The sequence below is a fragment of the Puma concolor genome, chromosome D3 (genome assembly GCF_028749965.1).
Source record: "Puma concolor isolate L17-30 chromosome D3, mPumCon1.1.hap2, whole genome shotgun sequence".
Lineage (NCBI taxonomy): Eukaryota > Metazoa > Chordata > Mammalia > Carnivora > Felidae > Puma > Puma concolor.
The window spans coordinates 10,110,093-10,126,048 of record NC_141678.1 but is presented as its reverse complement, the minus strand read 5'-3'; the positions used below and the strand labels follow the sequence as shown (position 1 = coordinate 10,126,048).

General features: G+C 41.3%; 1 protein-coding gene across 6 annotated transcripts in view; it reads left to right on the top strand.

The window, feature by feature from the left end:
* The window catches only part of HECTD4 (HECT domain E3 ubiquitin protein ligase 4), a 190,841-nt gene that overhangs the window by 87,622 nt on the left and 87,263 nt on the right, over positions 1-15,956 (top strand). For all 6 annotated transcript variants that reach the window (XM_086681734.1, XM_086681732.1, XM_086681733.1 and 3 more), the window contains exons 9-15: positions 3,419-3,577; positions 7,619-7,732; positions 8,446-8,586; positions 12,118-12,350; positions 12,728-12,873; positions 14,423-14,493; positions 15,823-15,928. In XM_086681734.1, coding sequence (XP_086537860.1) covers positions 3,419-3,577; positions 7,619-7,732; positions 8,446-8,586; positions 12,118-12,350; positions 12,728-12,873; positions 14,423-14,493; positions 15,823-15,928 — 970 coding nt within the window. The remainder of the gene's footprint in view (positions 1-3,418; positions 3,578-7,618; positions 7,733-8,445; positions 8,587-12,117; positions 12,351-12,727; positions 12,874-14,422; positions 14,494-15,822; positions 15,929-15,956) is intronic.

Genomic DNA, 15,956 nt, shown 5'->3' with positions numbered 1-15,956 from the left:
AAGTCGGATGCTTAACCGACTGAGCCAATCAGGCGCCCAAGACTTAATTTTTTTTAGAGCAGTTTTATGTTCACAGCGAAATTGAAAGGAAGGTAGAGAAATATCCCATAAACCTCCTGCCCCCACACACGCACAGCCTTCCTCATTATCCAGAGGTGGTACCTTTGTTACAGTTGGTGAACCTACATTGAAACAACATTATCACCCAAAGTCCATAGTTTATTCTTGTTCACTCTTGGTGGTTTGGACAACTACATAATGACGCGTCTTCATCATTACAGGGTTATACACCGTAGTTTCACTGCCCTAGAAGTTTTTTGTGCTCTAGCTATTTATCCGTCCTCCCCCGAGTCCCTGGCCACCACTCCTTGTAGTCCTTGTAGTGTTGCCTTTGCCAGAACGTCCTATAGTTGGAATCACACAGTATGTAGCCTTTTCAGATTGGCTTCTTTCAGTTAGTAATATGTGTTTAAGTTTCCTTTATGTCTTTCCATGGCTTAATATATTCAGCTTGTGATTAGTGAGAGGCTGCCTCTTGAATTTGGGTAGTAATTAAAAAAAGTGGTTTTTTTTAATGTTTATTTTATTTTTTATTTTTAAGAGACAGAGACAGAGACAGAGTGTGAGTGGGGGAGGGGCAGAGAGAGAGGGAGACATAGAATCCGAAGCAGGCTCCAGGCTCTTGGCTGTCAGCACAGAGCCCGACGCGGGGCTTGAACCCATGAACTGCGAGATCATGACCAGAGCTGAAGTCGGATGCTTAACTGACTGAGCCACCCAGGCTCCCCTTGGGTAGTACTTTTTCTTGAATGCTTCCAGTGTGCCGTACAAAGCACTTTGCTTCACATAGTTCACCCTTTTATCTCCTTCCAGTCATCCATTTTCTTATTCCAAAGTAATACCTGTTGTTGGTGTGGATGTAAATTAACGTGAACCTGTAATAATTCAAAACCACTCCGTCTTTATAGATACCTCGTTACTGTTAATGTAAATTGACTTCATGTTTAGCATATGATTCATAAATGTAAAAAGCTCATGTTTAGCAACGTCCTCACTAAATACAATCTTGGTCAAGCAAGGAAGAGGCAAACCTTCCACAAGATTACTTTTTCTAGAATTTATCATTTAATGTTTGCACTTTAATATTTTAAAATAGATAATGCCTTTATAGAGTTTGAAAGTAAAAACAATATAAAAAGGCATGTGCAGAGAAATCTTACTGTATCATCTTGGCATATTATACATTTTGCTCCCACACTGCCTCCTGTAGCTAACTATATTTATTAGTTTTGACTTACAAAATTTCTTTATGCAAATACAATTAAAGACAAATTTATGTGTTCTTATTTTCCTCCTTTTCTTAATCAAAGGTAGCCAACTAAGCACACTGCTGTGTACTTTTATTTTATTTTATTTTATTTTATTTATTTATTTTATTTATTTTATTTATTTTATTTATTTTATTTTATTTTTATTTTATTTTATTTATTTTATTTTATTTTTTTAATATATGAAATTTATTGTCAAATTGGTTTCCATACAACACCCAGTGCTCATCCCAAAAGGTGCCCTCCTCAATACCCATCACCGTGCTGTGTACTTTTAAAAAGAGTTCTTAACTGAACTAAGCCTTTGAGAGATTCACGAACATACATGAACCTCTTCTATAACATCTTAAGTGTATCCATCTTGATTTTCACCAGATTTTCAAGGTCATCTATGACCAAAAAAGTTAAGAACCATTATTCTTGACGACTTTACAGATTAAATATCAACCATGTGACTCTATAACAAATCCTAAACTGGAGTAAAAGATAAGGCTAGAAAATATGCCACATGTAGAAAAATATATCTAAATTAATATGTTTAATGAATTTAATGCAATTTTATGCTTTAATCCTTCTATATATTGAAATGTTAAGAAGAAGGAATATTTGTGATTATAAAGCTATCTGATTACTTGTTAGTGTTAGAATTTAAGGATAGAATTTTATTTTCACAGGTCTCTATTATATCAAATATAAGGAGGGAAATTATTAATAGTTGTTATAACTTAGGTATGCAGATAATTTGAATGGCAGAAATACTTTGTAGAGGACAGTCCTTTTTCTAAAATAAACAGCTTCCTGACCAGCTGAAGGCTTGATCTGGGTTTATCCCTTGGGAGAAAATTGAATCCTACCCTGTGAACAGTAGAAGTGCTAAAGGAATCTTTGTTGGATGAGAAAATATGGGAGAAATCAAAAAGAAAACTCAGAAGGCAAGGTTATATTTAGAATTCTGTGAAAACTGTTACTTGTATTTAAAACCTGTGAGTTCCTATGTTTATGTACAGTCGCTGCATATTCATTAACGTGATGTTGCTGCATAAAAATCCACCAGTTATTAAGCTAAGTGACTTCTGACAAGCCAGCATTCATAGGGTCTAGAATGTTTTATTCCGGGATAAACTGATACCTATTACCATGTTGATGTCTATTAAAATATCTTGGTGAAAATGTTCTGCTCACAGAGTTGCTTATTTTCCAGTCATTGCCCCTTTTAGGTTTCTTGTGGAAATTCATGCCCCTGAATTTATTTCCTGAGTGAAGAATATACTTGTTGAGGATTTGGAGTTTTAAAAAATGGAGCTGTTTAGAAACAAGCATTCAAAACAAATATCAGACACATTAGGTTTGCTTTTCTCATGTAAACCATCTAAAGACAATTTGACATCTGCCTAAGCAGTTCTATTTTGTGCCCTGACGGCTCCCTAGGTAAAGCATTCTGACTGACTTAGGAAATCCTTAAATTTGCATTTTCCGATCGGCCAGTGAGGAAGAGAGATTAGCGTGCATTTTACCTCTTGATTAGAAACAATAATTATTTGTTTAATGATAGTTTATGTCACCGACCCTAAAAAATAGAAAATATGTAATGGGTTATCCTAAATCATGCAGGTGTAAAATTGGATATTGTGAAAGCATTTGTTAACTAGATATAGGTCGAAATTTCTGGCTGGCCTCATGTTCAGAGCGGTTTGTAACCCAAACCCGTGAAGAAGTTGTTCTGTATAAAATGGAAAGAGGTCTATTGGAGTGCAGTTTCCCAGAGGAAACACAAACAGAAGGATTCTTCTTTCATTTTGAGATTTAGTCCATGTGAGGATTTATTCTTTTGAAAGAAGTTTTGAGACATAAAGGCGTATTGAATATTGGGAACACCTTTGAAAATGTTCAGCTCATGCAACAGGGCGGGGGGGGGGGGGGGGGGGGGCCTGGGGCCAGGCTATGGAGCCAGAAGATTATTTCTCCTTAGCTTACCACTTCTTGCTGTGTTTGCTGAATCCGGATATAGCCTTGTTTGAATTTGGGGCCCCCTCGTTAGACTCTAATCAAATCTGCGTGTTAAACACCGCTATTTTCATCCCTTTCACCAGCAAATACTAGCTGTGGGCTGCCTCTGAAAATGCTGCGGAAGACACCCATCTATACGTGCGGCACGTACTTGGTGATGCTGGTCCCACCGCCAGGGGGCGCCGGCAGCTCTGCCACCCGTTCTCTTTTCGGTGGGACAAGTGGTTTGTCGTCTTTAAAAAGTAAGTGTCTTTGATCTGTGGCACTTTGCCCAATTTGTCTCTAACTTCAAAATTTAAGGCTTTTCGGGGTGCCTGGGTGGCTCAGTCGCTAAGAGTCCCACTTTGGCTAAGGTCATGATCTGACGGTTCGTGAGTTGGAGCCCGCATCAGCTCTCTGCTGTCAGCGCAGAGCTCACTTCAGATCCTCTGTCCCGCTGTCTCTCTCTGCCCCTCTGCTCGTTCGTGTTCTCTCTCTCTCTGAAATAAATAAATAAATGAAATTTAAGGCTTTTCTATTAATGATGTTAAACTTTGTTAAAGTTGTTTGCAGAAGCTATTTGATACCAACACAAAAACTTATCAATACAGTCATAGGATAGGGGGAATTAAAAATACAATTTTTGTAGATGATATAATAATATACTTTGCAAAACCATCCTGTAAAATTGCTAGAAATAATGAGTTCAGGACAATTTTAGAAAACACTCTGTTGCCACAGTATTTACTGATGACCCAGCAAGAGCTCTACCCAGTATGAATAGAGTTCCAAAGCTCTTAAGTATGTGAAGTGCCTCCATTTTAGGGCACGTAAACAAAAGGTTAAGCAAAAAATTTGGAACTTAATTTGGAAATTAATGTTGTTAATTAAGTGTATGTGTATTTTTTATAAAAGAGGGAGGCATACTCTATAAAGTGTTGTGATTTTGGCTTCAGAGGAGACAAATAGTTAAATGGAATAAGACATAGAACCAAAATCAAGAATCAAAAAATATTTCAGGGCGCCTGGCTGCTTCAGTTGGTAGAACATGCCAACTCGATCTTGGGGCCGTGAGTTCAAGCTCCAGGTGGGGTGTAGAGATTACTTAAAAATATCTTAAAAGAATGTTTCTTTTACATGGCCATTTTCTAACTTTCTAAGGGACATCATTTGACCCATCTGAGCCTCAGTTTTCCCACCTACAAAGAATAAAAGGATAGTATCTCACACTGTTGTTTGATGATCATATGCAAGAAAGTTATGTTAGAGTTTTTATAAAAAACAAAAACCCGAATGTTTCTTTTATATATGGTAACAGTTTTTCTTTGAAAGTTGTTTAGAAAAATAAAATGTTTTAAAATCTGTTTGTTTTCATTTCCCAATATTTTCATATTCTGTGCTCTTAAAATGATTTGTTTACAGCTATCCCAGTAAAGGATTATATTTCACATGTAGACTTTTAAAAAGGCATTTTGTACTCTAAGCCTGAAGATGTAAATTGGACCTCAGCAGTTGATACAAAATCATTTTTCTCATATCAACCTTTGGGCCATTTCAAGTAGTTGCATGTGTTGGGGATTTAGATCTTCATAATAGCTCAAAACTCTTTCGCCTGTAGAATCCAATTGGTTGGACTTTTTCTCAACAGCTTGTTATCTCTGGCAGTTCATGTGACCACAATGTCCCCTTTAGCTCTTGAATAAATGATGTAAATTTACTATTAGTCTTTTTTTTTTAATACTAGCTTTATTGAGATCTAACTTACATACCATAAAGTCCATACCTTTTAGGTATACTGTTCACTGGTTTTTAGTATATTCAGAGTTGTGTAACCATTACCACTATCTAATTCTAGAACGTTTTTATCACTCCATACCCATTAGCAGCCACACTCTTTTCTCTCCTCACCCCAGCCCCTGGCATCCATCAGTCTTTCTGTCTATATGAGTTTATCCCTGGACTTTTCCTATTTATGGAATTATATATATGTTTTTGTGACTGGCTTTTTGTTTTTAAGGTTCATCCATTTGGTAGCACAAAATCATGACTTCATTCCTTTTTATGGCTAAATTATATTCCATTGTATGGATAGACCCCATTTTGTTGAAATTTGGATTGTTTCTCCTTTCTTGCTATTTTGCATAATGCTGCTATGAACATTCTAGTACAAGTTTTTGTGTGGGCATGTCTTCATTTCTCTTGTGTGTATACATAGGAGTAGAATGTTCGTCATATGGTAGCTATATGTTTAGCCTTTGGAGGGACTGCCAAACTGTTTTCCAAATGCATCATTTTACGTTCTCATCAGTAACGTAAAATGGTTCCAATTTCTCCACATCCTCACTGACATTTATTTTTTGTTTTTTAAAAATCTAGCCATCCTAATGGGTATGAAGTGGTATTTCATTGTGGTTTTGATTTGCACTTCCCTAATGACTAATGACGTTGAACATCTTTTCTTGTGCTTATTGGCCATATGTACGTCCCCCTTGGAGAAATATCTATTCAGATCCCTTGTCCATTTTTAAATTGGGTTATTTATTTACCATTAGTCTTATTAAAGTCTTTTTTTAGTCTCTGGCATGGCTTTTTCACTCACTTAAAATTGGCCCCATTTGATTAAAGTAGGACTTCACAGCACCATTTTTTCATGAGGCTATAGCTTACATAGTGATTCTATTCTAGTCCCAACAAATCCGTAAATACTTAAATTTGTTTCCTGTTCCACATTGGTCACTGTGGAGGCTACACCATAAGTGGGAGAACTGGTGCTTGCTTTGAGGAGCTCCTCGTCTGGTCGGGAGAAATGTTGTACATGTGTGGAACAAGGAGAAAATGGTACACAATGCCGTATCACTGCCTGAGCGGTGGGGAGATGAAGTGCTGTAGGATGTGAGAGAAAGGGTCATTGTGGAGTGAACTAGAAAGGAGATCCGTCCTGAGGTCTTGGGTTTAAGTTGTGCAAAATAGGTATTATTCATGTAAGTGGCCAATGTGGGAAAACCCAATGAAAAAGAGATTTGGGGCAGATGATTTGTTATGGTGCAGGTTGGAACAGCAGCACGTAGAAAATACAGTACAGTTTAGAGTATAGCTTGAGTCTGGTGTAGTGAGGACCTGGATTACAGGGGGGATGGGAACAAGAAAGAGGAGCTTAAGAGACAGGGCTAGAATTTTATGTTTGAAAACGGAAAAGAAATGGTTATAGCGAGTACAGCTGTGCTGGTGTAGAGCCTGTAGAAAGGTTTTAACTCATTTAATTTTCACGATAACTACATAAGGTGGGTGCTTCTATGATCTCTACTTTGTACATGAGGAAATGGAGAGGTTTGGTAAATTTCCCAGGGTCTCGCAGAACTGGTACAACTGGAATTCAAACCCAGAAAACCCAGAGCCGTGCCTGTCATCACCATGCTATGCTATGTTAAGAGAAAAGGCCAAAGTGTCTCCAAGTTCTAGAGCCAGTGCTTGGAGGGACAGCATCCCAGCTCTGTTTGAGTGTCTGCTAACCTTTGTTGAGTAGCAACTGTATATGAGATATTTCTCGTTAGTGGTATTTCCTGGTGATGTTAGTGAGCGTAACTCCTCTTGCAATTACCCTTTTGATAATCTGTATTGAAAAATATATGTAAAAGTTGCCATCTGAAAAACACTTTGAGAAATATGGCTATTTTTTAAAGTTTATCAAAAAAATTTTTAAACGTTTATTTATTATTGAGAGACAGAGCATGAGCAGGGGAGGGGCTGAGAGATGGGGAGACCCAGAATGTGAAGCAGGCTCCATCCAGGCTCTGAGCTGTCAGCACAGAGCCTGACACGGGGCTCGAACTCACAAACTGTGAGATCATGACCTGAGCCGAAGTTGGACGCTCAACCGACTGAGCCACCCAGGTTCCCCAGAGTTTGTTTATTTATTTAGAGACAGCGTGTGCATGAGCGGGGTGGGACAGAAGGAGAGGGAGGGGGGGAGAGAGAGAGAATCCCAGGCAGGCTCTGTGCTCTCAGCTTGGGTCCAGTGCAGGGCGTGAACCCACGAACCATGAGATCGTGATCTGAGCCAAAACGAAGAGTCGGCTACTTAACTAACTGAGGAAAAGTATGGCTCGCTATTTAGGAAGATGTGACTGTTTTCTTTCTTGTGGTCTTACGTGTGTATTCTGTCTCTTCATTGTTCCCACCAATAGGCAACAACAACAAAAGGTGTGATTTTTGTGAAAGTCTTGTTAAGAGCCTAAAGTTTAAACTTTGAAAAGTAGGCCATCGCCGTAAGGCGTATTAAACAAGCTTAATGTTTGTTTCCAAAGTCCTTGCCTCTAGCTTGGTGTATAACATTTCGGATGGTCAGTTCACAAGTCGCGCTGATCTCATAGATGCTGCTGGAAGCTCGCTTGGTCGTGGTGCTCTTGTACCAGGATTGGGTAAGACGTGTCCGTATTTCCCTGGAAAATTCAAAATTTTAGCAGTTTCTCGCAGAAAAATCTTGTCATTTCCCTGTGGTTTCTATTTTCCTTGCAAGAAAGAATTTTTTGATACTGTTTAATTTTGAGGATCAATGTAAGAAACTGCCAAGGTGAAATTCTTCCACATAAATTGCTATTGAAGATACTGTCCATTAGGTTGTATGATGGTGCCCTTAACAAATTCCCCTCAAATTCATGCTGTAAAAAAGTTTATTTTCCATGAGGAATCAGTATGCTCCTTATTGTTAGGAAATGAACATTATGTAATATATTGGATTTTCTCTTTGCTTTGGCTCCTAGGAAGCTCATACCTACGTTTGGGCTTGGTTACTAAGGCTCTAATTGGGTGTTAATGTTCATAAGTCCTGGTTTTGATTTAAGCCACTTAAATCCTTTTTGGAATTAAAAGGGTCACATATAAGTCCGTTACTAAGAACTGTCTGTTTCACAAGACTTACTCCATTCTCACGTAGGAGTTAAGCAAAGTAGAAATGGAGTCCTGCCTTCATGCTGATTCCTTCTAATGCTTTGCCAAACAAAGATATGGGAATTAGGGGTATGGATTGTCAGTGGTGGGGAGAATCGCCTTTGCATTCTGTAGCGGTGCTTTTGGGAAGTCTGTATACAGGCCGATGGTGACTTGACCGGTGAATACAATGTGCTCTTTGCAGGTGCCTGTTACGATACAGTGAACAACATGCTGTGGACATGCTCAAACGATTATATTGATCAGTGGTGTAATCCTGGGAACCAGGCCTTCCATTATGTCTGCCAGAGACTTGGAGTCAGCCACATCATCACAGAGCCCAAAGGTGAAGTGCACTCATGGTCTTATAGGAAAAGACTTCTCCTTCACGAAATAAATTAGGAGAGAGCACAGCAGTACTAGTAAGTGGGAACATAGGCCAAGCGACAAAATGTGTCAACAGCCTTCCCACTTTGAACTTAGAAACCTGACCTGCTTGCTGCCTGGTTGGTTTGTGATTAAATAAATCTGTAAATAGAGGATGTGAGCTAGTCTCATAGACTTAAAAAAATTTTTTTTTAATGTTTATTTTTGAGAGAGAGAGAGACCGAGCATGAGTGGGGTGGGGCAGAAAGAGAGGGAAACACAGAATCTGAAGTGGGCTTCAGGCTCTGAGCTGTCAGCACAAAGCCCAATGTGGGGCTCGAACCCACAAACCGCGAGATCATGACCTGAGCCAAAAGATGGATGCTTAACCGATTGAACCACCCGGGCGCCCCAGTCCATAGAGTTCTTTAGAGCAAACTGTTAAATCACTCTGAAATTGTCAGAACCGTGGTGCAAAAAATGATGATTTGTACTTGCCGTGGGTTATTTGGTGTTTTAATGTTTTACACTGATAACTTATTTATAAACAAACTTATAATTAGATGGAATTAAGTATGTATTGTTAATATTAACTTAAAAGCGAGTGGCTTCAAGGTCAGTTACAGTGGTATAGAAGAGCACATCTTCCCCCCTTACAGTAACGGTGAAAGGGACATAATTACCAAAAGCAACTATTTCTAGGCTCTGGAAACTGACCAAAGGCATACACCAAATTGAGAAGTGAATCCTCATAAAACCACTGAACTTTGGGTAAGAGAAGCGGAAGTCTGTGGTATTCTCAGCTGGGATGGAAGCTCCCGTCCTCCACTGTAATTTCGGTCAGTGCAGTGACCCCCCCCCCCAGGGTGTGGCGGGTCATGTCAGTGACCCCACCGGCATGGGGCAGATCATGTCAACCGGCAGCTTTGCTGCCGGAGGAGGCTGACTCGATTTGGAGCAGAGCGTGGAAAAAACTCCTGCCCAACCCCGGTGTCAGTAACAATACTCGTCTGTGTGGCACGCCAGCTGAGAAGACCAGTGGCTTAGCTGGCCTGAGGTTGTGGTTTTGATGAGGGCGAGCAGAGAGCCAGCGGACTAGCCAGAGATGAGCTCCTGAGATCCGGGTCAGGAGAAAGCTGCACGGGGCCTTGGTAAGCTCCCTGCACATCTGTATAGAAGAAGTTGGAGAGGACCCAGCGTGTTCACACAGGCCTGGCCGAGCACGAGCCTGTATATACCTGTGACGATGTGGGAGGGCCCGACAGAAATCCAGGGCAGAACCGAAAGCTGTATGAGCCTTGACGTGCTCCCCCCAAAAGAGAGACCCAGCCAGGGTGGCTGACTTACTGGCTCAAGGCGTTTGAGCACAACCTTTGACTCAGACTAGGTGACCCCTAGGAAAGCAGGCTTAAAAGTAAAAACAATAATGAGAGTAAACAGGTAAAGAAGGTAAAAACGTAGAAACAAGAATTAAAAAAAACCCAAACCAAACAAATTAGTAGCTACACACTGCAGACACAACTCAGAAGTGGGACTTAGCAGATAAAGACTAAAGTAGCCTTTCATACATATACTGAAAGATCTAAAGGAAACCCTGTGGAAAAAGATGACTTAAGAATAGAGAATGTCAACAAATAATGTTTGAAAAAAGAACCAGTTGGAAATTCTGGATTTGAAAAGTTCAGTGACTGAAGAGAGAAAAAATCATTAAGAGGGCTCAGCAGCAGGCTTGAGATGGTGGGAAAAATAAATCCGCAACTTGGACCTAGCTGGATAGAGTCTTCCTATTTGAAGAACGGAAAAGGACACTTCTGGGGACTACTGGTCAGGTATTTTATAGAATGTCCTTCGGTTTGGGTTCATCTGATGTTTTCTCATTTTTTTTTTTTTTTAAGTTTACTTTGAGAGCACGTGCATGTGAGCAGGGAAGGGGCAGAGAGAGAGAGAGAGAGAGAGAGGTGGGGGGGGAGGCAGGGAGAGAGAGAATCCCAAGCAGGCTCCATTTTGCACTACCCGGGCTACACTACCTCTTGCCTAGACATTGGTTTTACTTTGCCAGATTCTCATAGTGGCCCGCTCACTGGTCTTCCTGCTTCCTCCACGGTTGCCCTCCGCCCCTGTAGGCTCCTTTCTGCCCGGCAACCAGTCTCAGTGTCAGGAGTCAGGTCTGTCCCTCCTTTGCTCAGACTCCTCCACCAGCTTCCCATCTAACTCAGCATAAAAATCAAAGACCTTATTTATTTGGGTAGGTCCCAGAGGCTAGCTTGCTGAAAGTCTTTGGTGAGGACGAGTAGTATTAACCCGAATTCTATTGTCCTAAAAGCAAAGGGACTCAAAGACATAAAAGAGAACTGGCCCTCCAGTTAATATACAATTGAAAAGTTTAGTTTTGGCCAAGTTTACCTTCTCATTGGTTTTCCTTGAGTCCTTCCTCATAGTCCCCAGTGCCCACCATCCTTTAGCGACTCCAAGGTCCCCCTACCCAGGCCTGCCTCTCCCAGATTGCTGCTTTCCTGTTCCTGGTAGGCAATTAATTTCAGCTACTTTAAGGGGGAAAAGCAGGGTTGGGTTTTTTTGTTTTGTTCTGTTTTTCACTCTGCCTGTTTAGATTACTTTCACATCCATTTCCTGAATGGCTGTGACCGTCCATGGGCTGTTTATTATTATGTAAGAGGATGCTTGTGAATGCTCACAGTTGAACTGATGGCTCTCTAGGTTGTGGTGACTGAGATAAAAATGTTGAGGTACCGTGGGAGGAGATATTTGTGGACCTGGGAGTGGGGATGCGGTGGGGGTGGTGTTCCATCACAGAGAAGTCATAGAAGGTAGATTTTACTAGATTGGTTGCAGCATGGCCTCTGAGCGGAAATGACCTGAATGCAAATCCCAGCTCTACACTTAGTATCTGTGTGACCCAGGGCGAGTTACTTAACCTCTCTAACCTTGATTGACTCCTCTACAAAACAGGGCTAAAATAGTCTAAGTTTTATAACGGTATTGTAAGGTAATGCATGTAAAACATTTAGCCTGTTGTCCGGCATATAGAAAGGGCTCTCTAAGTGGTTAGTCACTTCTGCCCTTTAAAAATGGGGATTTCCTAGGGGCGCCTGGGTGGCTCAGTCAGTTAAGCGTCTGACTTCGGCTCAGGCCATGATCTCGCAGTTTGTGAGCTCGAGTTCTGCGTCGGGCTCTGTGCTGACTGCTCGGAGCCTGGAGCCTGCTTCAAATTCTGTGTCTACCCCTCTCTCTGCCCTTCCCATGCTCTGTCTCTTGTCTTTTAATAATAAATAAACGTTAATTTTAAAAAAAAAAAAATGGGGATTTCCTAGCGTTTTCATTTTCGCCCCAGCACTCTGTGGCAGGGAAAAGGATTCTCCAGAGGTAGTAGAAGAGATGGGAGCCAAGATCCTCTGTCCTAGTATGTGTGTTCCTTTTGTAAGTCAGAGTTCTGCTCCTTGGAGGCCACCCATGGAGATGCCTTTCCTCACTGAGTTTCTTTTTCATTTTCTAGAAGAGGCTATAACCACGAATGAGGTTATAAACCAGTTACTGCACCATGTGGGTGCGATGTGCATACACCAACTCAATCTTCTTGCCACCAACCCCAATCTTCCAATCACAAGTGTCTTGGGCAAGCAGCATCCAATCGAAGCCCACCATCTTAGCAGTATTTGTGACATTATGGAGAAGGCCATGGTTAACGGAGATACTTGTATCATACGCTGTATTCTCGTTGTCTTTCAGGTAAATGCACCGTTTCGACATAAGATACTAGAGAAAAAGAAACACAAAACTTGTTTTCAGCCAGCTAATTGCCACCAAAAGAGAAATTTAATAACATTCCCGTCTTGCATCATAACCACACTCTAATCCTGTAATTAGGAATGATAATCATATTCATTGCACTGCAGTTAATGGAGTATGGCTATATGTAGCTCACTGCAATTAATAGATGTAAAATATTTACTATAATTACACTATTACACAATAGAAGAGAGTGTGGTTAAAAATCCACCTGGATGTCTGTTCATAAGAATATCTACTATGTGCTTTTTTTCATAGGGATAATTTTATCCTTAGTAGAATAAGCATTTTTAGATACACCCCCTATGTTTCCGTAGGTGGTATTTAAATTTTTCTTCAGCCCACAAACTGAAAGAAACCGAGACATCATTCGACGGTCTGGATTGCTGCTTTGGCAGTTGTTGATGGCACCAAAAGATCAAATTTGCCCTGAAATTCAGAAGGAAGTCTGTCTTGCCATCAGGTAATCAGATGATTTTCTTCATGCTTTCTGCAAAATGCGTCTCCTGTGCCACCCTGTACCCTCTGTACTCTACTGGCTGGTGGCCTGGAAGCCTCTGACCTCATCCCATAGTCAGGGCCTCGTGCACAGGGGATAATTTGGCCAGAGAGGGCTTGTGGCCCCACTCCCAGAGGCCCCAAGCCACATAACTATGTGTCCTCATCTTACCTTTCGGATTTTAAAAGAAAGAAAAAAAATTTTTAGCTCTTTAATTGGGTATTTTGATGGTTTGCAAGTGAAGGTTCCTGTCCTGTGTGGAGAGAGTGTCACAAAGTGACTAAGAAGCCAGGCTTTGGGCAGCCGGCAGACCTGGGTTCTAGTCCTTGCTCTGCCACTTACTAGCTCGGTTTGAGGTTTCCTTTTCCTTAGCTTTAAAATGGGCATAAAAATAACACCTACTATGAGAGTTTGTGAGAGCTTAGTAAAATGCAAAGTACCTTTTAAATTCTGCTTAAAACCTAACATCTTGTTAGAGAAGAGGGCAGAATATATGGGCCATTTTCTGTTTGTTATTATTTAATAATATTGTTTAATATTTAATATTGTTTTCCGAGTGCAATGAACTGTTATCCAGGAATATAGTTTTAATGTGACCAAGTATAATTTAGTGACCAAGGGACAACTGAATGCTTGGTCTGCAAGAACTGTGTGACAGGGGTGAGCAGAGAGGGAGGGGATTTTTTTCCTTCCATAGTTGATTATGCTTTGGGTATCTTTTCTAATTTATTTATTTTTAAGTTTTTTTTTTTTTAAACGTATGTTTATTTTTGAGAGTGAGCATACGCGCGCATGCTTGAGTGGGGAAGGGGCAGAGAGAGAGAGGGAGACACAGAATCCAAAGTGGGCTCCAGGCTCTGAGCTGTCAGCACAGAGCCTGACGCGGGGCCTGAACTCACAAACCACGAGATCATGACCTGAGCTGAAGTCAGATGCCCCTGTTTCTAATTTAAATCTAGTGTCATGAGGAAACTTCTGGAGGTGATGGCTGTGTTCTGACTATGGTGATGGCTTCATGGGTATACCCATATGTCAAAACTTGTCATATTGTACACTTGAAAAATGTTCACTTTATTGTGTGGAAACCTCACAGAAAAAAAAAAATTCTGGCACCACTTGTGATGTTCCTCTTGCCCATTTGGAAAAGCTGAGATTTAGAAATGCCACTTCCCAAATGTGCTTTTGGGCACAGTCTGCGAATATCTACCTGGCCCGGCTACACTGACTTTTTTACAGCTCAGTTCTCTCTTACCAGTTCCATATCCAGCCTCAGGCAAGTTCTCATTCTGGAAACTCGCAGGAGGAGAGGGAGCCTGTTGGTTGCTGATCAGGGAGGTGAATGGACTGTATCATGATGTTGAATTTAGGTTCAGCCACTTTGTTAGTCATGAAACTTCCCTCAGAGTTTCATGTAATCACTGGCATCTTTAATATAAGTGCAAATTAAAATATCTAGAGTTTGGATTTTCTAGAATATTTGTTGAAAAGCGTTTTGACCTTTCTGTCATTTCAGCTCTGGCTTAAATATCTTGTACCCAGGTGAAACCGAAATCAATAACTTACTTAAGCTGGTCTTAACGGAAGGTGAGAATTATCCCTGACTTCTCCTGGAACAGCCATCCCTTTTTTTGTCCGCGAGGAACCAACTGGATTATTATGATAATAGACCTTTCTTGTTTGTTAGTATTTGTTAGTATTTTTTTTTTCAAAGTTCACTTTTTTTTTTTTTTAAATTTTTTTTTTCAACGTTTATTTATTTTTGGGACAGAGAGAGACAGAGCATGAATGGGGGAGGGGGCAGAGAGAGAGGGAGACACAGAATCGGAAACAGGCTCCAGGCTCTGAGCCATCAGCCCAGCGCCCGACGTGGGGCTCGAACTCACGGACTGTGAGATCGTGACCTGGCTGAAGTCGGACGCTTAACTGACTGCGCCACCCAGGCGCCCCTCAAAGTTCACTTTTGAGAGAGAGACAGAATGCGAACGGGGGCCGGGGGGCAGAGAGAGCGAGACCCAGAATCTGAAGCAGGCTCCAGGCTCTGAGCTGTCAGCACAGAGCCTGATGCGGGACTCGAACCCACAAATTGTGAGATCGTGACCTGAGCCAAAGTTGGATGCTTAATCGACTGAGCCACCCAGGTGCCCCGTGTTAATTTTTTTTTTTTTTAATTTTTTTTTTCAATGTTTATTTATTTTTGGGACAGAGAGAGACAGAGCATGAATGGGGGAGGGGCAGAGAGAGAGGGAGACACAGAATCGGAAACAGGCTCCAGGCTCTGAGCCATCAGCCCAGAGCCCGACGCGGGGCTCGAACTCACAGACCGTGAGATCGTGACCTGGCTGAAGTCGGACGCTTAACCGACTGCGCCACCCAGGCGCCCCAATTTTTTTTTTTTAATGTATCTGTACGTACACCAGTGCTTCAACTAGATTGAGAGGAGAAACCCTGTTCTGTGTATCTTCAAACTTTATCAACCTTTTTCTATCCATGCCGCTTAGCAGAAGGTGCCTGATAGTAGAGGTTTAATGTGCATTACAGATAATGACTTCTTAGGGGTTGCCAAGTCCGTTTGTTTCCTCCATACATTAAAACCCAACTTTTAAAGTTAGATCGAACAACTACAGCAAAGCTCACCCTGTCAGAGACACTCTGTGTTTATAAGCAGCGTGAATTTAAGGAATTAGAAATCCCACTGTGTGACATATGAAGAGGCAAACTACAGCTAGATAAGGATGTGCTGGTTGAAAGAAGTGCTTGGTTGTGAGGTTGTTTTTGCTGCTGCTCTTTGTGAGAGTACGTGTGCCTGGCGCCCCCACATCGTCAACAGTGTGCTCATTTGAAAACTTGTTTTAATAGCCTCAGTTTCCTAAGTGTAATCACCAGGGTCGTTCACGGAGCTCTGTTCTGTGTCAGGAGAGAGAAACAGCGGCCTCTCCCAGCTGCGGGATGTGATCTTAACCAATTTAGCTGAACAGCTTCAAAACAACCGATTTGGCAGCGAGGAGGATGAGCATTACAGGTGACCCCAGTCACGCTGTTGACTGATA